This window comes from Artibeus jamaicensis, unplaced genomic scaffold (assembly GCF_021234435.1).
Source record: "Artibeus jamaicensis isolate MK-2021 breed Jamaican fruit bat unplaced genomic scaffold, CSHL_Jam_final scaffold_369, whole genome shotgun sequence".
Lineage (NCBI taxonomy): Eukaryota > Metazoa > Chordata > Mammalia > Chiroptera > Phyllostomidae > Artibeus > Artibeus jamaicensis.
This window is the reverse complement of record NW_026522042.1, coordinates 1,327,155-1,354,346: the sequence shown is the minus strand read 5'-3', so window position 1 is coordinate 1,354,346 and position 27,192 is coordinate 1,327,155. Positions and strand designations below refer to the sequence as shown.

Below are 27,192 nucleotides of genomic sequence, written 5' to 3'. Positions count from 1 at the left end.
TCTCCTCCCCAACAAGTGGGTTTCTAAAACATTGCTTTTATCTGAAACATTTTAGTTCTTTGCAGAATAGTGAGTATCTTCTTCACTGTTCCATTTTTGTTCAGTTTAATTCACATGTAAGTGAGGATGCCAAAAGCCAGTTGTAGCTCTGTGCTGGATTCTGGCTTCGGGGCCACAGAGAGGGCTGGCAGGGACACAGCCATGTGGCCGGGCCTCCCCTGAGGCCTGCTCTCTGCACAGGACATTCGTGGGTAGCAGCTTTGCCCGTCTTTGCCACCGTAGCCGTCCTGGGGGGTGTCGGGGGGCATCTGGTGGTGGTGTTGGTTGGCACGTGCCTGCCACCCTGCTGTTGAGCAGCGCTTCCCCAGGTGTCAGCCAGTGTGTGTCTTTGGGGGACCGTCTGCTCAGGTCCCTTTAAAAACTGGGTTGTCTTTTTATTAATAACAGAAGCGTTCTTTGTGCACTTGCGATACAAGTGCCATCAGGTGCGTGGTCTGCTATCGTTCCCGCCTTTCTGCGGGCGGTCTGCGCCGTCTGGACAGTGCCCTTTGAAGAACAGCGGATGTCAGGTTCGGCGCGGTTTGGTTCGTCTGTTTCTTCCTGCCGTTGCTCGTGCTTCTGGTGCTGCGCCTAGAAAACCTGTGCCTGCCCCAGGTTGCGTGGTTCTCACTTGTCTCCTCCGAAGAATTTGATGGGTTTTGCTCTTACTTGGAGGTGTGGCCCCATCCAGTTCATTTTGGCGGGCGGTTGGAGGTGGGGCCCCGACCCTTTTGCTCGTAGAGACCCAGCATCTCAGCACCATTCCTTCGTGCTTGGTACTGAAGTGTGGGGGCCTGAGTCTCCTTACACCTGTCCTGCTTGGAATTTAGGCTTGTTGCATGAGCACACTGATACTCTTCATCAAATTGGGGGTTTCTCTGTTTTTATTGTGGTAAAATAACCGTAACATACAACGTACCGCTTGCTCTGCCTTTAAATGTGAGAGTCGGTGGCATCGAGTCCGTTCGCAGTGCTGTCTGTGCGCGTCACGGCAGTGGGACCTGCGACCCCCGCCCTCCGGGCCAGGCTCCGTCTGCGTCACACCCGTCTGCTGGTCCGTGTCCGTCCAGGCCGGGGCGGGCGTCAGAGCCGCCTTCTTCTGGCGCGTGGCCAGCAGCCGCTGTGCGTGCATCACGCTTCGCTTGCCCGCCCCCCTGGGGATTCGCGTGGGCTCTGGCCCGCCTTTGGCCCGGCGCTGACGCCGCTGCTGTGCGCACGCTGGGCCGCTGTCGGTTTGCCGCCCGGCTCTCGCATCCTGTGGGCTCCTGCCCGGCGGGAGCACGGCTGCCAGGGCTCGGGCCGAAATAAGGGAGAGTGTGTCCCAAAGCTGCCTTTTCTCACTGCGCTCGGCCCTTACATGTGCACGCACCTGCACGTGTACTTACACATACATGCATATCCTGCACACGCACACACAGGTGTGCATACATGTGTAGGTACGTGTTCATTCCTTGGGTTGCTGCAAGTCTGATGAATTTTCAGAGTCTGGAAAATGTTAATTCTGACATGTCTGTGTCCACATTTTTTCCTTTTTTGGAGTAGCAGAATTTGGAGTTCCTTCCTTTGCCGTTTTTGCTGATGTCAGTGATCAGCACCATTTAAAAATGTCCATCCGATGCTAGTGTATCGACAAACACTTGACGTTTGTGTATTGAAGGCTCAGTGACCTCACTAAATGTATGGGTATTTTAAAGATTTTATTTATTTATCTTTAGAAGGGAAGGAGAGAGGGAGAGAAATATCAACATATGGTTGCCTCTCATGCGTTCCCCGCTGGGAACTGGCCTGCAACCCAGGCATGTGCCCTGACTGGGAATCGAACCGCGATCGTGTCGTTCACAGGCCTGAGCTCAATCCACTGAGCTACACCAGCCAGGGCAAATTTACGGGTTTTTAAATGCACAAAAGATGTTTACATCTCTCTCATACTGAGTCTAACGGATTCATTAGCTCACTTTTACTGACAGTCGTCACGAGACTGCTGGCCGGCCCTGCCCCGTGACGTGCGGAGCACGCGTCAAAACTCGTCCATGTTGTCTCACGAGAAGCGGCCCTTAAAGGGGGCGCCTGGGTGTTGGGGCGGCTCCGGCCAGCACAGACCCCTTCCTACTGCCCCCGAGTTTAGAGAGTTGCCCGCAGGCCCCCCTCGTATTTTATACCCCCCTTCCCAGGGAGCTTCTTTTCGCATTGGTGCGCGTACTGTTTATATTTTCAGAGAAGTTTTATAGCTTTTAATGATTTTTCTTCAACATTTAAAAAGATATGTGTATTGAAAGTGTAGATCTAGTTCATATAGTTTGATTTCTGTCTCATTTCCTCTTTTAATGTGTTTATTTTAACAGAAATGATTATTTCCTAAGACCACACAGGGCCCTGGCTGGTGCGGCTCAGTGGATTGAGCGTGGCCTGCAAACTGAAGGGCCACCGGTTCAATTCCCAGTCAGGGCACATGCCTGGGTTGCAGGCTAGGTCTGAGGGCGCATGGGAGGCAACCACACATTCACGTTTCTGTCCCTCTCTTTCTCCCTTCTTTCCTCCAAAATAAATAAGTAAAATCTTAAAAAAAAAAAAAAAAAAAAAAAGACCATGTAGGATGCATGGCACCTCTGTCCCCACCTTCAAATGAGGAGACCGCACAGAACTTGAGTCACGCGGAGCCCTGTGCTCCTCCCACCTCTAGTTACCAGGCTCCACGAGAGGCGTGGGACCAGCGTCGTTTGCACATGTTCACGTGTGTGTCGGGGCTTCGGCTGCGTGTGCAGTCAGCAAGTGTGCAGGAGGCAGCAGAGACCCCACACACCACACGGCCGTCGGCTTGGTGGAGAAGGTGGGTGTCAGGGCACCAAACTGAGTCTGCAGGAGGGAGAAGAGCACGGAGAAAACGCGGTGGCGGACCAACCAGCGTGAACACGGGGGCAGAGCCAGGGAGTCCACGGGCAGACCCGGGAGCGTCTCTGAGCGGGGGAACCTGCGCGCCGGTAGCAGCCCTGGGAGCAGCCCTGCTGTTCCAGCCCGTGTCTGCGCCCCTGGGCGGGGAGCAGAGCGGACAGCAGTCCGAGGGGAGCGGGGGGGGGGGCGTGTAGAGGGGCACAGGGGTCTTGAGCAAATCCAGTGGAGACGTCCACGCCCTGTGCACGTGTGGGAGTGACGGTACCACGAAGGCAAAAAGGTCTTTCCCGGGAGGAGGAGACAGGTCGGCCTGGGAACGGTCAGCGGCCGCGAGCGGAGATGCTCATGTGGAGAAGCTGCGCCGGGAACGGGTGGTGTTCAGAGGCCAGACTGGTGTCCGGGAGGAATGACGCCGCTCAGTCCGAGACGGCGCTTAGTGCTCTCGGGCCGCTGAGGGCAAGCACTGAATTATCTAGGCGAGCGGGAAGGAACCCGAATAGGAAGGAGGGTAGAAAGCAATGATAAGCCTTGTAAGTAAATAAAAATTTTAAAGTTGTAAACATATTGGTAAACCTAAGTGACTGATGAACGTGTAAGCTGATACTGATGATTAATTTAGGGGTTTTACACACAAGAGAGAACTAAAATACTAGTAAAGAAGAGACTTAAGTTTTTTGCCAGCTCAGAAGCAAGGAGAATAAATGGGAGATAATTTAACGACTTCTTAAATACGGTAAAATCGGAGGATGATCAGAAAAGGGGTAACATAAAATGCGTAACCTCCCAGTGGGGAAGTGCAACAGAAGGACAGGGCTCTGGACGGAGGAGTCTCGGCCGAAGGTTGTTTGAATGTTTCTTAAATATTTGTGGTGAAGTGGAAGGATATCAGTAAAAGTGTGAAATGAAACAAAGGACAGAAAGGATCTCAACAAACATTGAAAACTCAGTAAGATGAAGACACAGAACAAGATGGAAGAAACGAAAACTCATGTATCAGTAGTCACAATACACGTAAACGTATTTTAATGCAGCCCGAAAGAGGCGATGTCAGTCTGTTCTTGACCGAAGAACGGGGGTCAGCCCTCAGACACGGGAGCTGCAGCAGACACGCCAGCGGCGACGTCGCGTTTATGATAAATGGTGCTCACTAGGGAGACATCGCAGTTCCGAGGGTGGTTTGAATCTAGCAACACATTCCTTACATAAAGCAAAAATAAACAGAAGAAAAATTTGCACATCCTCATTGAATCCTTAATTCTAGATTTCAGTCAGTTTTTTCTCAAGAAACTGATGACTGAGCAGAGTGAAAATGAGGAAGACTATAGAACTACTATAGATTTGAATCCCAGTTGCTAGGCTTGATTTAATATTTCTGTGTGGAAAACTATACCCCCAAAACATAAATTACATACTCTTTCCCAGTGTATGGAAGAATACATCCAACTTGATCATCTCATCTGTTAAGGCCAGAAAGAAGTTTCAAAATACCACAGAATTTCTACCAAGACCATGGCCTCTTGTTAAAGAGCAATAAAAGCAGAAATCAGCATCAAAAGCCTCACCCTGGTAGTTGGGGAACTGAATTTCTCAGCTTATGAAGAACAGCTCGTGTGGAAATGTTTAGAACCGAATGACAGTAAAAATGGAGTCTGTCCAAACTTACGGGATCAAGCGACCACAAACTAGCTTTTAGAGGAAATTTTACAGGCTTAAATGCGTCCATTAGAAAAGAAATGAGTGTCCATCTTGAATAAGATGACTCCATAGAGGAAGTTCAAAAGCTAATGGACGGGAGTAGGGTGGAGACGGGGCGGGGAGTGTTGCTCAGCCGCCACCGCAGGTGCAGTTTCCCGTAGCGACAGAAGCCAGGGCGTGTGAGGGGCGCCGGATGAAGGACGGGTTCTGTGTGAGTGCGTCATCTCGACTCCAGCGAAGCTCAGCATTGCCTTGAGTAGAGACAAGTACGTGATTGGTGGGCTTAGAATGAGAGCAAGGAAGTGGAAAGCAGCTCAGGATGTTGGGTGGGCGGGGGGTTCCCAGGACGTAGAAGGGGACATCACAGACACACGGGGGGGAGAGACGTCGGGGGCGTTTTAGTCTTAAATGGGGGGTGGGACTGATTTTTGCTTTATGATGTTTCAAATGTACATGTGTTTCGTATGTTCTTTGATTTATACACACAAACAAGAAAACAACTTACACCTGAAAAAGACATGCAGCTCAAAAAGATTTCATGAAGAGAGGAATTTTGACAGGGTTCCTTAAGAGCTAAAGTGGCACAAATAATTCAGAAGATGGCGTGGGTGCAGGGACTGCCCAGCTGTGGCTGGAGCGAGGAGAGCGCCACACGGGACAGGTCACCGGTGCAGAGCTTTGAGTTGGTTCCATCCAGGCTATAAATGGGCTTTAAAACACCCAGACTCCACTATCAAGACATGTCTTATGTGAGACATTTCAACTTCTTGATCAGTAACAGTTCTTAGGTATGAAAAGTTCCAAGTTCATAAAGTAAATCTCAAATGTACAGTCTCCACTAAGTTGGCATCTTAGTCTTGAATTCCTCTTGTTCTGCCCTAGGTGGGATCCTGTTTTACTTGAACTGTTTGTACTGATTTTGTTGGGATTTAGTTGAGGTGGAAGTCAGACTTTGTATGCGCTTGTTTGTCTCTGTTCTGAGTGATGTTCACTGCTTTCTGTGGGGCCGGGCGGTTCTGCACCTCCTTTGTCGGGACGGCGGACGCGAGCCTTTGCGGCACAGCGCGCCTCGGGTTCCGGGCTGCGTGCAGTGTCCCTTCTCCGCGCCTGCCAGCTGAGTGACCCGAAGCAGGCGGCGCAGCACCTCGGAGCCACCCGTGTATTTAGTCTGTGCCCAGATTTCTCCAGTCCACCCGGGGACTGCAGAAATCCCGTTAGTGACGCAGTTGTGACGGCTTTCGATATTTTCGGCATTTGTGGCAACTTTATCATTTTAGTCATTTTTAGTTTTCATCCCCAAAGCAAGCAGTGGATTCTTTAAATTGTAGCCATATCTATTTATAGTAGTGAAGTCAAACATGCGTAGGTCAATTGTGGTGTTTCTTTTTGGTAATTATTTGTTGATGCCTTAAAATGCTTGTGTAAAGTAATGGAATTATCAAAGCTTAAGTTAAATCAGACCGTCGTGTCCCCAGAATGTCTTTGTTTCCTGTGGCTCTTGTGTGTGTCACTGCTCTAGGCTATCAAGACGGGAACGATCCGGAAGCGTCGGGCTCATCCAGGAGAGGCGGAAGAGGGGGCTTCCGCGGCTGCCGAGCGGGATTCGGTCCAGGAAGTCTAAGTGAGTAGTGGGTCACAGTGGTGTGATCCTGTGCCAAGGAAATGACACAGAATGATGCCTGTCACATGGGGTCGTTAGGAGGGTCACATGCGGACAGCTCAGCACAGCATGGGCACACGGTGCGCGGGCACCTGTGCGGGACACATGTCATTTGGACGTGGTCCATGCGTTCTGGGTAAGTCGGAGTCCGGGGACCTCCAGCAGGCAGCGGGACTCGGCTCTCTGCTGCTCCGCACTCTCTGCTGCTCCGCACTCCTGAGGGTCGCTGAGCCCGGCCGATGGGGCTGCCCTCACAGATGGCCTTCTGTGCGTCGCTGTCTCCCCAGGGGCCTCCTCTCGCCAGCGAGGCTGCCCACCTGGACGGCCTCCGGCCACCCCTCCGTGGGGCTGAGGGGCTGCCTTCAGACACGCAGAGTGTCGGATTGTGTGTCTCTCCTAACCGTGGGGGACAGATCAGTGGTTTTGGAAGTGAAGACATAAGTTTGCGATGACGATTTACTAGATGTGCAGCAGAATAGTGGATTGTCACTTTTTAACGAGCACAGGGCCCTGGAGGTTCTGCCCAGGGCGGCCGAGGCTCCCTTCGGCGGCCGCGGGAAGCAGCCGCCCGCATGCAGCCCCCGGGCCGACTGTGCGCTGCTCTTTGGAGGCGGTCTGGCACCTCTGCTTACGCTAGGTCGCACTGTAACACGCATTGGCCCCGACTTCTTTTATAAAGCAATTTTAATAAGATGAAAATCTGAGGAATTACTGAGGAAGTAATTTGTGATTGAGAGAAATAAGTTGTGGAGACATCCCTCGTGTGATACACAGAAAAATGCATGATTCCTATTAAATGTAAACTGTTTTACCCCACATTTTTTAACTTCTGCTGCTGTAACTTGATTTTTTTCTTTTTACTCGTGACTCAAAAACTTCTTAAAAGCGACACTCTGGTTTTGTCCTCTACAAACCCAGACAGTGAGTACGATCGGGACGAGGGGACACAGCGCGCAGGCGGCCTTTTTGGATCCAGGCGACCAGCGTTGAGCGGCGCAGGTGAGGAGCAGACGTCACGCCAAGGAGCCCCGTTCACACGGGCTCCGAGTCCCGGCCCGCGGGCCCCTCGGCATGTGTGTGCGTGTGCCGGCCTGGCTCCTGCTTTTCTCTGCTTTCGAGGGCTGTAGGCAAGAACGCGTGGCTGGTGTCATCCCGCTTACAGACTTTGTGCACTGCGTTGCCTCTTAGCTGCTGGTGCACTTTCAGTGCGAGGGAGGAGAGTGAGGCCGGCCAGACGCAGACCTCCGAGAAGCCTCCAGGACCAGGACGGGCTCTGAGTTGGGGGTCAGGGGCGGAAATGAGCTAAGGATACAGTTGTTGGTGAAAAGGTTCGAGTGTGGGTGTGCGAGCTTGGGGGCCCCCCGACTGGGGGTCGTTCAGCGCTGCCGTGGGAGGCGCTGCCGGGCCCCGAGGAAGCGTGGGGGAGCCGGGCGTGCACACGCCGAGCGAGAGAAGCCAGCTGGAGAGGCGTCCCCGTCTGCTTCCACCTCTGCCTGGGGAGGGGCCCGGGGGATCTGCCGGTTCCGTGGGTGGGTAGGGGGTGGGGAGGCGGGCACCGAGCTGTTGGAGGGCAGGGAGCTGCCTCTGCGTGACTCGCAGGAGGGTGCCACTCAGCGTGCCCAGCACCGTGAATGAGTCTTATGTAAACTGTGGGCTCCGGTGGGGACGCGTCAGTGTGGGTGCATCTGCTGTGACAGGCGCCCCTCGGCGGGGTCTGAGGGTGGGAGGTAAGCATGGGGCAGAGGGTGCCTGGGAGTTCTTTGTATCTTCCCCTCAGCTTTGCTGTGAGCCCAAAACTACTCTAACGTGTGAAATCTTGAAACATCCAGATGAGGAAAAGGTTTAAATTATGTGTGGATTTAAGAGGTGGGTGGATTAAGGGACCAGGAACCCCCGGTGCGTAGCTCAGTATTTGTGCAGAAACAGGTCTGCAGCTCATTTGCTGGAGCAAAAGCTGTGTGTTCTCTGAACGTTCTGCAAATCGGTGTCTTACAGGCAATGGCGACGTTTTCCCAAACCGGGGTGGAGGCGGACGAGGTGAGTGTTTATTCGGCTTGCCTGTGCGTGGTCAGCCGCCTATGCGTGGTCACAGGGACGGCGGTCCAGCTTCGTTTCCACGGTCAGAGGTCACTGGTGCTGCCTCTGTGCCTCTGAGGGGCACACGTTTGCAGGGCCCGCTCTGGAGGGACCTGTAACATGCTGGGCGGGGCGGGGGGAGCTCAGTACGTGCACAGGGCTGTCCCCGAAGCTCTGTTTACGATGAGTGAAAACTGAAGACCACCCGAAATTTGACAGTGAGTAACTTTAATGAACAGTGTGGCCATGAAATGGGGCTCCTGCAAACCATGGATGATCGAGGTGCGTCCGTGCATGCAGATCCTCACCATTTTAAAACTTGTTTTCTGACGATATGGTTGTATGGTAGAGGGGAAGCTGTTGAGTGTGATTTGGTGCTGTGAAAGCGATCTCAGTTGCAAATCCTCACGTCATATAAAAAAGTTAAAGTGCTCTCTCGGCCGACGAGATGGCGACCCCTGGATGTCACTGAGCAGCTGGCAGTGGTCTCTGCCAGTCAGACACGTTCAGCACCCTACCTGAGTCCTGGCCCTCCGCACTGGAAGGAGACTGTCCCTGGCTGGTCAGTCCGTGTCCTCCCCACACGCTCATGTACTGTGTGAGAACGGCTCTCGAGGCCCATCTGTGGATGGGAGGGTGGGTGGGCCATGGAAGAATGTCAGCTCTTCCGTCTCACGCAGCCCTTGTGTGTCTGAGACCCGAGGGCAGCCTGGTGCGCAGAGTGGGGCTGCCCTGGCGGCCTGCACGGCAGGCCTGTGTCTGGGAGGCTGCCCCCCACTGCCGCTGAGACTGGCGCTCTGTCACTCTGTGCCCCCTGCCCCGGTTCGGGCAGCAGTACAGTTGATGCCTGCTGGTCTTCCTGGGTCTGGGGGGTGGGGTTGCCAGGCAGGAGGTGTCTGTGCCATTGGTCCCTCCAACAGCCCTGGGCACGGCATCGGGCGCGTCCGGTGTGACACCGGTGGACGAGGATGTGCCAGCTTGGGCCTGGCAGGTTTCCTCCGTGGTTCCCCGAGATCCGCTGTCCCCGTGGGCCCTGGGGGGTCGTGGGAGCACAGATGGACGTTTCGTTCCTTTGCTGCGGGACGTGGGAGTTGGGATGTAGACATAACAACTTGCACAAAAGCAGTGAGTGTACGACCGAGTCAGCTGCTTCCAGTCGGAGTTTGGAGTACTCAGGAAACTTAAAGTGTTCTGGGTTTTGCTCATCTCAATTGCCTCAAGTATTGTTTGTGCAAACGGACTTGAAAGATGTCTGTCCCTTTTCAGAGCTTGTTCTCTTTGAGAAAAGCAGTGAAAAGGAAGGTGTGCCCAGCCTTGCATCTTGACTGATGGTCGACTCTGGTCTTTCGTAGGTGGTTACAAAGGTTTAAATGAGGAAGTGGTAACAAGCTCTGGAAAGAGTAAGTTTTACTATAGACAAAGTATTTGCTTCTTACCGTGAGAGTTCTGTTGCCCTCAGTTTTTAAAACCATCTCCCTCTTTGGCTCCGATCCCTTCAAGGTTCTTGGAAATCAGCAGCGGAAGGAGCAGAGAGTGTCGACACCCCAGGTGCGTGTGTTACATCCCGTCCTTGCGAGCAAGAAGGGTCAGAGACTGCTGGGTAGTCAGAGGTGTTTTATTGGCCAAAGTTTCAAAGTTTTACCTGCGCAGGGGCGAACTCTCGGGGTGCCTCCGGAGACACACGAGTGCCAAAATGGCTGCAAATGAGAGTCGCGCCTAACGCTTACAGGCGAGGATTCTTATAGGGGCGAGCAAGCAAGCAACTTCCAGAAGCAGAAGGTGGCAGTTAGCTATTGGCTCAGGGGCTATACTAAGGTGCGTGATCTGACCAAGGACTGGTTACTAGAGCTCGTGGACAGCTCGTGATAGTATGGCTGATTGGCTTTTAAACCTCAGGCTGTGGTTGTGGTCTTTTTACCAACCCCCCCTGCTTGGCGTTCCAGGAACTGACTTAATACAATCAGCTCTGTACCTCCTTTAAGTGCACCCTGTCCTTATGGTCGAGCGAGCAGCTAAAATTGAAAACAATCACTTCCTCGTTTCCCTGGCTCCTTCACATGCAGCCCCAGGCGCTCCCGGCACACGCATGTGCCGGCGCTCACCACGCCCGTGAGTGTGCGTGTGCTTCTCAGGGTGTGTGGTGGGGGCTCTGGTGGTGAACACGGGCGAAGGCTGCAGTGTTTCAAGTTTGATTTGGTCCATTTTGTTCGTTCTCCTCTTGTGGTTCTGCTAGTCCTGTGATGTAGGTTCTTTCTCGTTTGGACCCCAGGCCCCAAGGTGACCTACATCCCCCCGCCGCCACCCGAGGACGAGGGCTCCATCTTCGCGCACTACCAGACGGGCATCAACTTCGACAAGTACGACAGCATCCTGGTGGAGGTTTCCGGGCACAACGCGCCCCCGGCGATCTTGGTCAGTGGCAGGCCGCTCCCTCATGTCACCCCCGTTGAGACTGTGGCAGACTTGGGTTTAGAAACTAAGGTGCCTTCCTATAGCTTGGTGTTAAAGACTATGGAACTTGCATCTGCAGTCCCTAGCGTGTGGGGTTGGACGTTTAGCACCGCATGTACCACGCACACAGAATTAATTGCTGTGTTGAAGGAGAGGCCACTCTGCCTCACCCCCACCTCTCTGAACCAGGATGAGAACTTAAGTTTACTAGAAAGGGTGCTTTTTCTAGAGATTCGAGATTTTGGCCTCCCATGTGAGAAAGAGTGTCTCGGGAGTGGTTTTCGAAGGTGTTGGGTGGGGTGGCTCACGGTCCCGCCTGGTCAGGAGGGGCTCTGGGCACTGATGAGAGGCTTAACTGGGCAGCCAGTGTCTGCGGAACCGCCGTCTGCAAGAACGAGTCCATCCTTCTGCCGAGCAGCGCCCACGTTTTCAGTGTCACTTCGAGTGGGGCCTGTCAGCGAAGTCACTGCAGTATGTGAAGTGGGACTAACCCAGACTCGATCTCGGTTCAGTGCACCGTTGTTGGTGGAGTGGTCTGCACCGGTGGACGGAACCGAGTCACTGCCCTTTCTCTAGACGTTCGAAGAAGCTGACCTCTGTCAGACGCTGAGCAACAACATCGCCAAAGCCGGCTACACCAAGCTGACGCCTGTGCAGAAGTACAGCATCCCCATCATCCTCGCCGGGCGGGACCTGATGGCCTGCGCTCAGACGGGGTCCGGGAAAACCGTGAGTCGCTCCCCGCTCGTTCCCGCCCACGCATGTTCCCTGCCTGTGCTCCAGCTGTTAACGTCGTTCTGAACGTTCCCTTTCCAGAGTAGCTTGAGTCTCTTTTGCTGGATCGAAGGTTTGAAGGTAATTTCAATGAACTGTCATGAGTGTTTATGTTTGCTTCTGATTTCCAGTTTCATTGGGGTTTCATGCCTCTGAAGAAGGAATCCCTATGTTTAGAGTAGTTTGCAGTGAGTAGATGTTTTCTAAGTGTGTTCAGCTGCTTTGTAGAACACGGTAGTTCCTAAAACAAACGGTAGAGGGCGAGGGACCAGAGGTAGTAAAGCGCAGAGAGAGGGAGAAGGTAACGTGTGACGGGGTGAGCAGTTTGGGCGTCCAAAGGGTGGGAAAGAGCTCTGTGCAACGGCGGCGGCGGCAGGTGCTGGTGCTCAGCTGGGAGCACCGATGCGGCGGCCTCGGCCTCGGGGCTCGCAGTGGCATTGGCTTAGTGAGCCGGGTTCCGCGAGGCGAGTCTGAGATGGCCACTTCCAGGACCCTGGTTCTGGGTCCTGGTCTGTCGGTCTCAGCCGACACGGCAGAGTCGAGGGACGACGGGGGGGGGGGGGGCGTGTGGTGGAGCAGCTGAGGCGGGGCTCAGACGTGGTTGGGGGGGTAGATTTTAGGGTCTCATGTGCTGAATGGAAGCAGTATAGCAAAAAAAAATTTTTTTCTTGCCAGATGTAGTTTCTGCAGTGGTACTGTTTATTTTGTCTTTACTTTCTGTTGGATTTACTGAGGGACATTAGTGAAGTTACTCAGGTGTCAAGTGTCCAGGTCTGTAACACGTCATCTAAATGCTTTTGAAGGAGAACTAAAGGTGTTTTGATAGGGCAGGGTGACGTCACCAGACGTTTCATACTGTGTGGCGTGAGCACGAAGACCTGAAGGTTAAAGCTTCATTGAAATGAAATCGGTTTCCTTCCTCATTCAAACTGGCCGGCAGGGTGGAGGAAGGCCCCCAGGTGGGTCCTTGCAGGCGGGGGGCTGTGCCTCACGAGCCGGGGCGGGGCCCTTTCACCTGCAGGCAGCCTTTCTCTTGCCCATCCTGGCCCACATGATGCGTGACGGCGTGACCGCCAGCCGCTTCCGGGACCTGCAGGAGCCCCAGTGCCTGGTCGTGGCCCCCACCCGGGAGCTAGTCAACCAGATCTTCCTCGAGGCCCGGAAGTTCTCCTTCGGGTGAGTGCACTCAGGAGGCTGCCCCCCCCCCCCCCCCGTCCTTGCTGTCCCCGCTTGGTGGGGAAGAGCTCCGTGAAGGCGTGACTGTGGACTTAGTGTCACTTAATTGAAATGTTCTTCTTTATACTCTTATTTATGGAGTCCCTGCTTACTTTAATTTTAAAGACAAGCATGCTTATCAGAAATTAGATAATAGAAGGAGGATGGTAAGGAAGTCGTGAACACGTTGGTGTATTATCTGGTAGATTTCAATTAAAAAAATGAACTTGGGTCTTTCTAATAAAAATGCGGTTTTTTTACACATAGCTTTGGAAAACTGCTCATGTAATCAGACCTCATTCGTGGTGCCTTTAAGGTTGTCCACCTGCATATGTTTTATCTCCCTGTTTGGGGGCATTTACGTTGTTTCTAACCTGGGGCTGCTGTAAACAACCATATAATGAACAGCTGCCGTGTGCTTTTTCCGTTTTATGTTTTAAGTAGCTCCTTACAGCAGGATTTAGTGAAGGTAGCGTTACAGGACGCGGGCTTACGTTGGAGCTCGCACCCGTGCACACCTCGGTTTGCAGGGCACGGCTGCCCATCGCACCGTGCACTCGGCTGGTGTCTGGTGTCCTGTCGGTTGCCTGCTGCGCCCGAACAAATTCCCCTGAAACCGAGCTGCGCAAGCAGAAGCTGCCACGGCCTCGCAGTTTCTGGGGTCGGGGGCTGAGAGGCGGCTGAGCTCGGTGCTTCTGGCCGGGGGCCTCCTGTGAGGCGCAGACAGACAAGAGGTGGCCCAGGACTGCGGCCTTCCGAAGCCTTGGCTGGGCCCCTGCGGACTGACGCTGGATTGTCCCGCACATGGCACAGCTCCGTGACTGACGGGTCAGTGAGGAGGAGCAGGAGGGGCCTGAATGGCTGTTGTGCTGCAGAATGGTCACAGTCGCTTCCGCCACATTCTGTGTGTCACTGAGAAGGCACCGGGTCCCAGTCCCTGCTCAGACTGGCCGTGCAGCTCTCGGGGCCCAGTGCAAATGCAGGTTCCTTGTTCAAAACTCCCGTGGACTCGGGCAGTGAAGAGGAGAGCGTCAGCCCAGGCTCCTCCAGGCTCGGGCCCACTGTGACCCTGTGGGTCTCGGCCTGCGAAGCCAGCCGTGCACACCCTTGTGGGGAGGGGTGGGACCCATATTTGACAGAAAGAAGGCATATTAAAGAATTTGTGTACATATTTTAAACCACCGCAGGTATTTTTATTTTTAAACTTTATTTGTTAAGAGGTTGAACTACTTTGTGAATGCTTAATAATTTTCCTTTGGAAATTTTCCAATTGTTATCTAACCACTTTATCTGCTGGGATCTTGGTGTTTTTCTTTACAACGTTTTTAGAATTTCCTGTGTAGAAGCTGTTAGCCTTTTATTTTGTATAAATTAGTTTATTTGAAATGAGACTAATTTTAAGTCTTCTGCTGTTAGACACTTAGATGGTTTTCAGACTTTTGATACTAAAAATACTGTTGGTCATGAATTGTGCTCTCAGTCACCTTTGCCTGCTGTGGGGACACAGCTGATGGGCGGGTCCCCAAGTGTGGATCTGCTGGGACAGGAGTCAGTGCGGGAAGCTCCGCAGAGGCTCCAAGGGTGAGAGGGGTGGTGCCCCCCCCCCACTGCCCCCCCCCAACTCTGCTCCCCAGGGCATCCTCACACTGGAGGGCGGACGTCCTGCTGGTCATTGCCGCTCTCCCCCTTGTCAGAGCGCCGCGGAGCGTAGAAACGTCTGAGCGCCATTCGTGTGCTCAGGGAGCCACCTGCCCCTGTTCTCGCCCTGTTTCTGTCCTGTTAGTGTGGGGGTTGGTGGTGTTTATCCTTGTTTTCGAAGAGCCTGTTATCAGATAAGTAACAAAGCATTTTTTCAAAGTTTTTCATTTGTTTATCAACTTCCTGGGAAGAATTTATTTATTTAAAGATAGTTCAATGTATTCATTTTTTTCTTTGTGGATTTGGTTTTACATCCCACTAGAAACAAATGTGTAATTTTCGAGTGATTAGCAAGTGACCTTTGTCTTTCTGGTCGCCAGGACCTGCGTGAGAGCCGTGGTCATATACGGGGGGACCCAGTTCGGGCACTCGGTCCGGCAGATCGTCCAGGGCTGCAACGTGTTGTGCGCCACGCCGGGGCGGCTGATGGACGTCATCAGCAAAGAGAAGGTGGGCCCGGGCCGCCGCGCCCGTGAGGCCGGTGACGGTCTCTCTTGTACGGGAGGCGGGGCCTTCCTCCAGCGGCTGCCACAGCACTTCCCTGTTGGGCCCCCTCGAGTTCTTACACAGTCCTTAGAATTTCAACAGGAGATGCAGTCGGTCTCATTTCACACATGCGGAAAACAAACTCGGTGTAATTGTTTAACTTATTTAAAGAAACCCCCGCTTAGCTAGTGAGCAATGGGGCTGGGATTAGAGTCTGGATCTGATTTTGGACTCCGTATTGCGCCCGACTACAATAGAGAAAGGCAGTGAGTGTTTTTGTCTAGTTTCATGTTTGTCTTAGTGAAATCTTTTTTCCTGGAAGAAAGCTTTCGACATCAGTAATTTTGCCTCCTTTTTAAGTGTGGGAGTGATCTTAACCAGGATCGTTAACTTTTAAGACTTTAAATCAATACTCTAAGTTCACTTTTGTGGGTGTGATATGCTTTTGCTCAGACGTCCTGTACGGGGTCACTCGGGGCTTCCTCTGCACCGGCACTGCCGTCGGAGCTCTCAGTGGGGTCCACCTGCGGTTGTGCCACAGCACGCCTCCCGTGTCGCGGACGTGTGCTGCTTCCCCCGGCGGTGCCCGTTCTCGGGGGTGGCATGTCCCCGCCGTGTCTGACTGAGGGGAGCGTGGAGGCGTTCGAAAGGCTTCAAAGCAGTCAGAGCAGACCCGCGTTCTGCCAGCCATGTGCCTTTGCCGTCCACTCGGGGACTCTTGTTGCTTAAGGAGCCCGACCTGGTCCGAGGACGCAGTCCAGACCTGTGCTGTCTGGGCAGCTCGCCAGGCACGTTGGCCCACAAGCGCATGGGCCCACGGCGAGTGCTTCAGAGCCACGTGGGCCGGGGGCCGGCAGGGGAGGCCGTGAAGGTGCAGAAGTTCTGAGCAATTGAGGTCCGCTGTGTGGGATTGGTGCGGACGGGTCGGCTCCCTCCGGTCCTCACTGACAGAGGCTCACACGCAGGGGAGCGGAGAGCTGACACAGGCAGCGACACTGCCACCCGGGTGCGGCCGCTCTCGTCCTGCGCACTGATTCTCACTTCTGCCCATATGAGCGTGTGAGTCGTTGGAATCGTGACGAATGTTTTAATGTTAGCTACTGCGTACTGTCTGATCTTTCAAACTGTCCTGCAGATCGGCCTTAGACAAGTCAGGTACTTAGTGTTGGACGAAGCCGACCGCATGCTGGACATGGGCTTTGGGCCCGAGATGAAGAAACTGATTTCCTGCCCGGGGATGCCGCCGAAGGAGCAGCGCCAGACCCTCATGTTCAGCGCCACCTTCCCGGAGGAGATTCAGAGGTAGGTGTCCTTCTCGTGGACACTTGTCCTTCCACGGAAGCAGAAGCAGTAGCAGTGTGAACACCCTGTGTTTGGGGGTCTGTTTTTTTAAGATATTAAAATAGTGTGAAAAGTGGGTGCACTCCTACAAATTCACCGTATTTTTCATCATTTCCTACCTTTGTCCCTGGGCTCGCATTAGCCTCACATTTTAATAAATGTGTGCGTGTGTGTGCGCGTGCATGTGTGTAGCTCAGCACCCAGCTAGGATTCCGTGAGGGCTCACTAAATGGAGTTGCTGTTTTGTGTGTTTTCTCCAAGTTTAAATTATGGAGCTTGGCGGCACTGGGCCTCTGGTGGAGAGTTGGCGCACCAGCCCGGGACCCGTGGGTCTGGTGCGCTCTGAGTCTGGGGGCTGCATCCCTGCGAGTGCGGTCACTCTTCCTGCTGCACGCTGGTCCCTGGCCACAGGGAGCCTGAGGAGCGCAGACGCCGTGGCGGAGCGGCTCCCTGTGTGGGAGCCCAGGTCCCTGGACCTGCAGGAGCCGTGCACTGTGGGGGACAGGACGTGTGCGCTCTGTGCCCTGTCGGGCGACGGGCCAGCCTTACGGAGAGTCGCTTCACGCTGGCCCGTGACCTGCCTTGTCAGTGGGCGGTTCCCGTTTCTGCCTGGGGGTGGGGGGCAGCTTCTGGGGGTAGCGGCACAGCATGTCCACCTTGCTCTGAAGTGGCCCCGGTCCGGCGGGAAGCTGCGTGGGGCCCAGTGCACACCAGGCCTCGGAGTACGGAGCTGGCCTCAGGGCGCTCCAGTTGTCACGGGTTCAGAAGTCTGCGTGTAAAGTTAGAGCCTAGTGTTGGGAAGAAGACCAGGGCTCCTACGAAAGCATTTAGGCAGCTGGCACAGCTTGTTTCTTAGTGTTGCACCAAGTAAGCGTTTCTTGTACTTAAACGGCTTCTTAAGTCTGAAGTGGGATACCTACATTTCCATAATCATCCTTGGGAATTACTATTGCCAATTACCTCCTTAACTAGCAAGTTAAGGTCATATGAACTGCCCATGTGTTCTCTGATTTACCCAAACACGAAAGTATTTGGGTAACCGCCAGCCTAAATGACAGCGTGGACCACTGTCTGAAATCAGTGAACAGATCCCTGGGCGAGGGTTCAAAGGCAGACTGCTGCCTGTTGGCTGTGCAAGGCGAGCCCGTCCTCCTCGCCGTCCGCTCTGCCCCTCCCTCCTGGTGCACGGAGCGCCTCTGCCCACCCAGTGCTGCTCCGCACTGCGACTTGCTGCTTCACACTTGAACACTCTTCTCAACACACATCATTGTAAACTATTTAAAACACTCTGCACATTTGTTGGAATACGTAAGTGTTCAGTCGATGCTAACTGTTGCGACACTAGATTTTACAATAAATGTATTAAATATTAAAATATTTAGCACATAATTAAAACACATAGCTATTGCACTGTATGTTTTGAAAAGCATAGTTACTATTTGTATACAACTGTGTGTGTCCTGCCTGAAGTGCTCCCTCAGAGGCACTCTCGCCCCCGGTGCCTTGTGCCTTGTGCGCCGGATGCTGGGCTCTCCCAGCTGCCTGGTGAGTGAAAAGGATGATGGGGAGTAAAGAATTGCAGATGATCTCAGGGTCTGTGCCTGGGGAGAGGTCTCAACTCTAAAGGAAGGTGGATCAAAAGGAAGCTTGTCTGTTTTCTTTGCTGGGAAAAGAGGTGAGGAGGAGGAAACGGCAGTGCGTTTGTTGTGAAGACGCTGGGCGTGCTGAGCCTGTGCACTGGTTCCATGATATTCCGGGAGGCAGCTAGAAAATCGGGGACAGCTACATGGGAGAGAGGAGGACCGGAGACAGACTCGGGTCTGCCCTTGGACCCTCCAGACTCAGCTCTGTAACAGGCAGTTCCCCTGCTCCCGACTCCAGGGCTCTGGAGACCTGGCACGTGTCTGGGTGCGGACAGCCCCAGCCACGGGGTGAGTGCCCATGGCCTGCCCTGGCCTCCCCGCCTCCGGGCCCTACCTCTCTCCCTCTGTTTTTTTGGCCCAGTTTTGCTCACTGAGTGTGGTTTTCTGTGGGGGCTGTGATGGGAGAGGTACTGGGGGAAGGTCTGGTTTGCTCACAGCGATTCATTGGCAGTTCAGTGACTCACAGACGGCTCCTAACGCCGTAAACGCTGTGAGTGGAGAACATTGTTCTCCATAAACTTACAGTTCAGTCTCCAGTGGAAATTTTTGCTTGTTGTAGTCTGAGATTCACTTTTTATTTTTGTTCTGTATACATTGTATATAGTACAGCACAGTTTTTATCGTTGTTGTGTACATATTCGATGCATGGCGCACACTTACATCGTTACACCGCCGTGCGCACTTGCGCACGGTCAGGGCGTCTGCCGCTGTCACTGTGCCCACTGCGCCCCACAAGCTTTTTCACTAGTAATTACCTGTTTTACTGAAACGTGACACTTGACTTTGACCTTTGGGAACAGTGCTTGGCTGATACTCCACCTTATCACACTGTAGATGTCACAACCTAATGAGTCTTGAAGTGACACTGGCAGGATTTTAGCAGCTGTCCCGGGCATCAGTGGAAGAGGGTGAGTTAAGGAAGGATCTTTGTCTTTTGAGGTTGGCCGGGGAGTTTCTGAAGTCGAACTACCTGTTCGTCGCTGTTGGACAAGTGGGCGGAGCCTGTACAGACGTGCGGCAGACCGTCCTGCAGGTGGGCCAGTACGCGAAGAGGGAGAAGCTCGTGGAAGTCCTGCGCAGCACAGGTACCCGCCCCCCACGTTACCGTTCTTCTCGTGCTTTTGGTTTTCAAAGGTGACTGTGAGAATCGTTTGGTATGAATTTTAATAAGTCTGTTTGCGTCATTTCCTCTTTTTCTAAAGCTGTTTTTACAGAGCTTTTTATGACTCTGTTTTCTCCGTAAACAGTGTAGTAGTATAGTCCTTTCTCCTTCACAAAGTTTAGAAATAGGAAGGATTTGAGACTTCACTTAATAGTATTTTACTAACAATGGTTTCAGCGGATTTTTTTTGTTTCAGAAAACAGGGTTAGGAGTGTGTCTTTACGCCAGATGCTGCTGCACCCGAAGTGACGGTGCTGTGTGTGCAGCCCCTAGTCTCTGCTTTCCGGGGCCTCCCGCCCGGCGGGGTCGGAGCGTTTCCAAGCAGGGGTCTAAGGGACCATTTCCAAGGGACTGCAGGGATCTGATGCTTCACAACCCCAGTGAGAAATCTGGTCTCCCTCCCCCAAAATTCATCCACCTCTCGTTCGACTGAGGTGGCCGTCGTTCGTACCTGGAAGGACAGATTCTGACGAGGGCCATCGCTGCACCTTCTCCTTTCCTCCCAGGCTGAGTGCGTTACAGGCTGGGCACCCCCACATCCCCCACCCCCGTCCGGCCCCCACGGCAGTAATTCTGTGTCCGTCGGTCTGAGGTTGGGGAATGGGGGACAGGGAGGCTGGAAACCACGTTGTTTCCAAAAATGAGCAAAAGAAAGAACGACGGAAAGTGGGTTTAGACAGCACTTTTGAAAGGTTTCTAGTCTTTATGTTAAACAACTTTTTAAAGCCCAAACTTAACTCATCTTGGGTTTGAGAAACTCTAGTTTGCTTCATGACATTCCATAATGTGTCCTGGGACACATGAAGTGACGGTAGTCATTGCTGTGGCCACACGTTGCTCTGATTGTCTTATGTGCATTAGTGCATTTCATTCTTAAAGCCACCGTCGGGGCGAGGCTTCGTCACCCCTGGTTCAAGGACGCAGGGCACGGAAGTGCAGCACTGGCCACGGCCCCTGTCAGCCATCGAAGCTCTGGGTGCAGGCGAGACCAGCAGTGTGGTTTTGCCGAGACTAGAGCATGATTCCAGTGTAATCACCTTAACACTTTCACCCGTGGGTTGGTGGAGTAAAACTTGGGAGTCATCTTGATGAAGAGAGTTTTCAAAAGGGCCGGCTGCCTGTGCGAGCCCCGTGAGGTGGGTGTGCAAGCGCCCTTGGTGTGTTTCTGCATCACAGTTCAAGTTCATTGTTGCTGCTTTTTTTTTAACTGTGCATGGAATATCCATCCAACATGCCCTCATATTTCACTTATTTTTGTTCATATAATTTATGTCCTTTTCTGTTTTTAACTTAAAATCTGCTAGCTTTCTCCCTTCTACCTTTAAAATTCAGTGTTAATTATTTCATGGCAGTAAAACTGTCTTTTTCATATTTTTAGCTTTAAATGAACAAAGGCCAAAGATTTTGAGTTTGATTCCCCAGGGTACTAGTGAGATGCTGCAGCTGCTCCATGGGGGAATTTACAGAATGCGCCCGTCAGGAAGGCTGGAATGAGTTTGCAAACAAAACTGGTTGGTGCTGCAGAGCAGGGGTTACATTTGAGAGGAGTGTTTGTGCCGCTGTTGCTGAGCGCCGTCCTTGCTGGCAGCGCAGTGGGGCCGGAAGGACAAAAGGCGGTGGACAGCACGCGCGGCCCTGAAGGGGGCGCCAGAGCGCGCTCTGTCTGGCTCAGAGGGAGTGGGCACCCTTCTCCTGACGGCCCCGCCCCTCGTGCACCGAGGCCTCCGAGGCTGCTCCTGACCCAGAGAGGCTGCTGGCCCCATCAGACTCGGCAGGTCTGTGCAAGTGCAGCGAGGCCGGTCACCGACGGCCTTGGCCGGCTCCCTCCAGTTGGTGGTGCACGTCCTGGAACGAGTACTGAAGTCACAAAATTGACTCCTCTCTGGTGCTGTAGTTGCAGACTGGGACCACCCTCTGCAGGCTTCACTGTCCGCTGTCCGAGGGACAGGACAGACAGGAAGGGGTCTGAGGAGCGCCACCTGGAGCCGTGTGTGCCTCGCTTCTCGAACCGTTCGAGTCACTCTCACTTCCCGGACCTGCTGGCCGTCTGCGCCTGTGGTCCTGCCTGCCGTGGGCTCAGCCCAGAAACCAGCTCAGTCTTGGCCCTGAGACTGTCCCTGCAGTGGCCGCGCCGGCCCTTCCCTACGCGCGCGGGCTCTGCCCATCTTCACCGGAGACAGACGCTCCGAAGCTCATCGCAGAGCTCTGGGCGAGCCTCGGAAGAAAGAACTGGGTGCTGCGGCCACTTTACCACTGTCACTGTCACACGTGGAAGGTCGCAGGGGGCTTATTGGGAGTGCTGCTCCCAAACAGGGAAATTGGTTGTTTCTGTGACCTGCAAAGCAACGCGGCAAAGCCACCCCCACGTGACAGGTACAACACTCCGCGGGGACGAAGCCTGTCACTAGTCAGCGTGTGTCGATGTGACTTACTGCCGCAGGTGGGCACAGTGTCTCATACCGAGAGTCTCCAGGACGCCGGTCCGTACGGGGAGACCAGGAGGCGTCGCTCTTTTTACACAATGCCACGTGCGGGTCGAGGGGTGTCCCCAGGTAGGAGCTGTGGGCCCAGCAGGTGCTGGGTTCCAGTCACAAAGGAAGTGAGGCTGTGATCACACAAACACGAACTTCTAAAGTAGTGAGTGCAGGGACGGGCCGCTGTGCTGGGCAGGGCACCTTCCGACCTTTGGTAAACATGCAAAAGCTGCCCAGAGTTACGTCTTAAGTGCATCCCTTGGGGCTGCTTTTCCCCCTGAAACTTTCATTTTCCATGAATAAAGGCCTCCTGTGGTATTGTGGGTTTTTGCAATTACAGTTGACATTGTTTTATTTGACATTAGTTTCAGGTGTACAGCATAATGGCTGGACAGTGACACAGTGTACTGAGTGGGCCCCCCAAAACCGTGGAGGGGTTGAGGAGTATGGGCTGGAAGTCACAGCACAGGCGGAGGGAGGGAAGGACAGCGTGGGAGGCACGGTCAGCGGCGTGGTAGTGGCTGCGCGCGGGGCCAGGCTAGGGCTGGCCTTACTGGGGTCATTTCCTCCCAAAGATAAAAACACTCTGAACAGCCAGGAAATGTACACGTTGCCAGGCATTTCCCCAAAGGACACATTTTTGAAACATACTAACACATTAGCAAATCTCAAAGGTAGTTTAGGGGAATTCTTTTTTAAAAATTTATTTTCTAATCTTAAAAAGGCAAAACTCGAGGTTGTCCGGGGGAGTCGAACATTTGGTTACTGCGGGACGATGCAAGGGTGGGGGCAATGCCTGGTTACCGAGGTAGTGCCAAGAAAGCGTTGAGGAGCGAGCGCAGATGGCGGTGCGGCCGTGGAGGATGACGATGGCTCTTTGGTCCACAAGGGGCCTCTGCTCCCTCTTTCCTGTAACTAATCAAAGATGTAAACAGATTCTGTGCAGTGTAGGCTGATTACACACACACAAACGAATAACCTTTCTTATTGGAAATAAAGGCATTAAACAGTAAGTCAAGAAGTGTTTCCATCCCCAGTGATTGCGTTTTGCTAAACTTTCAGCACATCTCATAGCTTCTTCTAAGACTCACACACTGTGAGTGACCCCAGAGAAAGCCCGGTTTCCAACTGCCGACCCACCCTGGGCCCCGGGGCTGGGCGATGTGGCAGCAGGTGCCACAGGTACACGAAGGTCCATGTGTTCTCAGTGTGGCACGTTTGAATAGCTTTTCAGTTCCGCGGCTGCTCGGCTAAAACAAAGGTCAGCTCTCACCGCTACTTTGCTGGTGGTTGAGAGGCTTCCCCGCTCAGAGGAGAAGGTTCTCTCGGTGGCCACCGGCGCCTGGCGTGAACTGGCCTCCGTTGGTCTGGTCTCTCGCGCGCCGTCCTCAGCCACCCCACCGCAGCCACACTGTCCTGCCGCTGTCCCCACACGCCAGGCAAGGTCCCGCCTCACCGCGGCCTGCGTACTTGCTGTCCCCTCTCCCCAGTGTGGAGAAGCCCCATGGGGCCGCTTCAGTCTTCCTGAGCTCGTGGGGAGCGCCCGCGGCTCAGGGCCTCCGCAGATGACCTCTACCGGGCACCTGAGCCATCCGCTGTCTGGTTTTATTGCTGTCCCTATTCCAATGTCGTCTGCGTGGAGAAGGCGCAGCCCGAAGTGACCCTCTGGGACCCTTCCCCCGGCCCGTCTTGCCCTGGGCAGGGGGGAGGGGGGAGGGAGGGCAGGCAGGGGCGGGGCACCATCGCTGGGTTTCCAGCCCCCGCAACAGCGATGAGCCTGTGTTTGCTGAGTAAATGAAGCCAGAGGATATGCGGGCGGGGGAGGGGTGAGGAACAGGAGTACATCCTGCCCCCGCTGGGCCTGTAACTGCCCTCTTTCCAGCGTTTCACAGGGCAACTCCTTGTGTGGAAAATTCTCTGGCTCATGCATGAGTTTCTACCAGCTAAGTACTTTTAAGTCAGCAAGCAGATAATCTTTGACACATGAAGTAAGAGTCTGGGAGAAAGCCATCACTTAATTTTCCTGACACCTCTGTGAGGTACTTTGGGGATACAGAGATGAGAAGTAAGACAGAGTTAGGCTAGGACACATCCCAGAATTTGTCGTCCCTGGGCCAGATGTCATCATTACAGACATCCTGGGCAGTCAGGTTAGAATGAACCAGCGGGTTAGCTCGGGGGGGGGGGTGGAGCGAGGAGGTGTGTTTGTATACACAGGGGTGGGGGGAGGCCCCGAGGCAGGTTTGGAACTGCAGAGAGGGGGACAGGCTCCGTCCCCTAGCTGTCCCCGAGTCTCCATCCGAGGGGGCCTGCCGGGGGCAAGCTGATGTTTCTAGTCCCTCAAGCAAGAGAACAGTCCTTTTCTCTTTACGGTTGGCATCCCCCCGTCAGGCGGCTACCACGCGAGCCCCTGAGACCGGCGGGCCTGGCTTCGAGCTGGGGGGACGCCGCTTTCCCGCTCACCCCCCCTGCGTCACCCTCCTGCGGGTTTTAGTTTGAGTGTCAATCACTGTTTCATTGTCTTGTAGGTGATGAAAGAACTATGGTCTTTGTCGAAACTAAGAAAAAGGCAGATTTTATCGCCACTTTTCTTTGTCAAGAAAAAATACCCACAACAAGTATTCACGGGTGAGTAGAGTCCTGCCACTTTCTAGTGGAGAGGTAACCTCTGCTTGTCATTTGTTCAGAAACACGAGGGTGTGTAACCAGTACGACACGGTCCTAGAATGAGAATTCAGAACTCTCAGAGTCTGCACTGTTACTCTTCATCAGTGTGTTCAAGGGCGGGCAAGTTGAAGGTCTGCCGGGAACTCCTCCTCGTGGGGAGGGCCAGCGTCTGGGCCGAGCTCACCGACGGTTCTCTGGTCCTTGGCCCCGAGTTTTCCTTTTGCCGAATCTGATCTTTGTGATGACTGGCATTATGTTATTAGAGTGCTTAAAAACATCCAATTAACCCAGCTTTATGGGTACTTTACTAAGTAGCTGTAACATACTCACCAGTGAATGTGTAGAATTTGGAGATTATACTTTTCAGAGAAACCTGAATTTTTAAGAAAGCCTTCTAATCCAGTAGTGTGTCTCTCAGTACCAGATGGGTCACTGCCAGGTGAGCTGGGGCCTTGTCACACTCGAGTTCACACGTTGGCTGCATGTGTCAGCTGCCAGCCACCTCAGGTGCAAACGCAGACACCGGTTCCAGCCTCAGCGTGTCCGAGAACCACCTAAAACCAGGGCTTGGAGGGAACTGACGTCACACACGGTCCTCGGGGTGGAGGCTGGTGTTAAACGGGGCCGTCTTTGCCAGCGCTGTCGGCGTGCGTGGCGAACTGGGGAGGCTGGTTCTCCTTGCAGCTTTCTCAGGAGCCGCCCTGAGACCCGAGTGTCCTGTCTCGCAGGGACCGTGAGCAGAGAGAGCGCGAGCAGGCCCTCGGAGACTTCCGCTGCGGGAAGTGCCCGGTTCTGGTGGCCACCTCAGTGGCTGCCCGGGGACTGGACATCGAGAACGTCCAACACGTCATCAACTTCGACCTGCCATCAGCCATCGACGAGTACGTGCACCGCATTGGGCGCACCGGCCGCTGCGGCAACACCGGCAGGGCGCTCTCCTTCTTCGATCCGGAGGCGGACCGGCTCCTGGCACAGCCGCTGGTGAAAGTGCTGTCCGACGTAAGTGTGGGCGTGGCCAGCGAAGGGGGAGGGCGCCTCTCCTGGGAGGTGGAGGTTCCGTACATAAGGGTGTTCTGGCCGGGAGGCCTTCCCGGCGCGGGCAGTACCCGAGGTCACTTTGTCTCGCAGGCTCAGCAGGACGTCCCCGCGTGGCTGGAGGAGATCGCCTACAGCACCTGCCTGCCTGGCTTCAGTGGGAGCCCCCGAGGAAGCGTGTTCACGTCCGTGGACACCAGAAAGGTCAGTGGAGTGGGCAGCTTGGAACTCGGCTGCTGGTTGCTCTTCGGAAGTGTGTCTGAAATTGCGGGGGGACTGGACCCTCAGTGTTAGTCCGAGCCGTTCTTTCACTTCTAGGAGGGGACCTGACTCTGCGTAGGTATTTTTGGTCTCAAAGGTGAGGCGTTAACATCAAGGGTGATGCCGAGATGTCGTCTTCCCAAACACGCTGCCACTTCAAACCCTATTTGGGTCTCCCGCACTTTGGGTAGGACTTCTCCATTTTGGCCTTCCGACCTCGGCCCAGGGCCGAGAACTAGGGAGAGGAGCGGAGCGTCTTCCGTGCTGTCAGTGTGGGGAGCAGAGACCACAAGCAAACGAGTCACCTGTGTGCACATTCGTGGGCACGCAGGGCTTTACGTGGCTCCATTTGCCATTTACATATCTCCGTTGGCCTACAGCGGGGTTTTTTGGACATATTTTGTGCAATTCAGAGTCTGCGGCGGCTCTGGGCCCTCTTTCAGGCAGGCGGGGCTGGCTGAGCACGTGTGGGCGGGGCGAGCCGCCCCAGCGGGCGACTGTGCTGCCGGCAGGCCCAGACCGAAGGCCTCTCTGTCCTCTCCCGCAGAGTTACCAGGGCAGGGGCGCCCTGAGCGCGGCGGGGTTCTCGCCCCCCCAGGCCCCCGCCCCCGCGGAGGAGGAGTCCTGGGACTGATGCTGACGCCGCCCCGCGCTGCAGCTTCGAGGGCGGAAGAGGCGGCTTTGACCCTGAGTTTTCAACGGCGGCCAGCATGCAGCCGGGCCGCGCGTCTCCTGCCTCTGTTCTCACTCCCACCCGTGCAAACCCCCACTGACCAGCTGTGTGAAGTGCTGACAGTTACAGCCTTGCGATCCCCGTGCAAACGGTGTTGACTGGCTGATTAAAACCTTCGAAGCGTCTCGTGTCCGCTGCGTTCTTGGGGTTCCGGGTGTGGTTGCGGCCACGTGCTCTCTGTGCAGTGTGTGTGGGCCCTCCAGCCAGTGGCGGGGTGTGGTGCACTGCTGGGTGGTCTCGTTTTTATTCGAAAGGAGGTTCAGAGATGACGGCGGATCACCAACACGTGAGCGCAGGGATCTCCTGAGGCAGGAGACTCGCCGCCCGGGTGACACGGTTTCAGACCCTCGGACGTGCCGTGGCTGTGGCTACTGCTCGCAGCGGGGGCTCCGAACTCGGTGGGCGACGTGGGTTTGTGTTTACTCAGCGCTGCTCCCTTCGAACCTGGAGGGTGGGACCCCCCACCCGCGAGCTCCGCCGCAGCGCTTCCCACTGACTGTTCCACGTCTGGTGTTCAGCTGGTCCACCCTGACATTTTGAAACCAGTATGCTCACCAGTCGTACGTAAGTTAAACACTAACGAGTAACACACATCGCTGCACAGATGTGGCGATGAAAGTCATTCTCTGGACTCAGACCGTATGGACAAAACAGCGCTGCTGGCTCTCCCCGCCCTTCACCTCTCTGACGTCTGAGACGCACGGAGGCGGCCGCTCTTCACTCACCGTCATGTCTTGCACTCACCGCGTCTGGCACGTGAGGAGTCCAAGTCGTTCGTGAACGAACCAGAACCTTCGGATATAACAAGAGCCAGGTGCAAATCCTCAAGATTTGCACAAAAACAACAGTTTTGAGTCTATGTCATTGTTTACTTGAAACCATAGCGATGAGTC

General features: G+C 54.3%; 1 protein-coding gene across 1 annotated transcript in view; it reads left to right on the top strand.

The window, feature by feature from the left end:
• DDX4 (DEAD-box helicase 4) overlaps positions 1-26,417 on the top strand; it is a 53,565-nt gene extending 27,148 nt beyond the window's left edge. The window contains exons 10-24 of the mRNA XM_037145143.2: positions 6,143-6,244; positions 7,202-7,282; positions 8,279-8,320; positions 9,712-9,759; positions 9,860-9,907; positions 10,629-10,771; positions 11,387-11,539; positions 12,606-12,760; positions 14,818-14,947; positions 16,119-16,285; positions 18,907-19,052; positions 24,132-24,231; positions 24,999-25,269; positions 25,399-25,509; positions 26,114-26,417. Coding sequence (XP_037001038.2) covers positions 6,143-6,244; positions 7,202-7,282; positions 8,279-8,320; positions 9,712-9,759; positions 9,860-9,907; positions 10,629-10,771; positions 11,387-11,539; positions 12,606-12,760; positions 14,818-14,947; positions 16,119-16,285; positions 18,907-19,052; positions 24,132-24,231; positions 24,999-25,269; positions 25,399-25,509; positions 26,114-26,200 — 1,784 coding nt within the window. The 3' untranslated portion in view covers positions 26,201-26,417. The remainder of the gene's footprint in view (positions 1-6,142; positions 6,245-7,201; positions 7,283-8,278; positions 8,321-9,711; positions 9,760-9,859; positions 9,908-10,628; positions 10,772-11,386; positions 11,540-12,605; positions 12,761-14,817; positions 14,948-16,118; positions 16,286-18,906; positions 19,053-24,131; positions 24,232-24,998; positions 25,270-25,398; positions 25,510-26,113) is intronic.
• Positions 26,418-27,192: the final 775 nt, after the last annotated feature.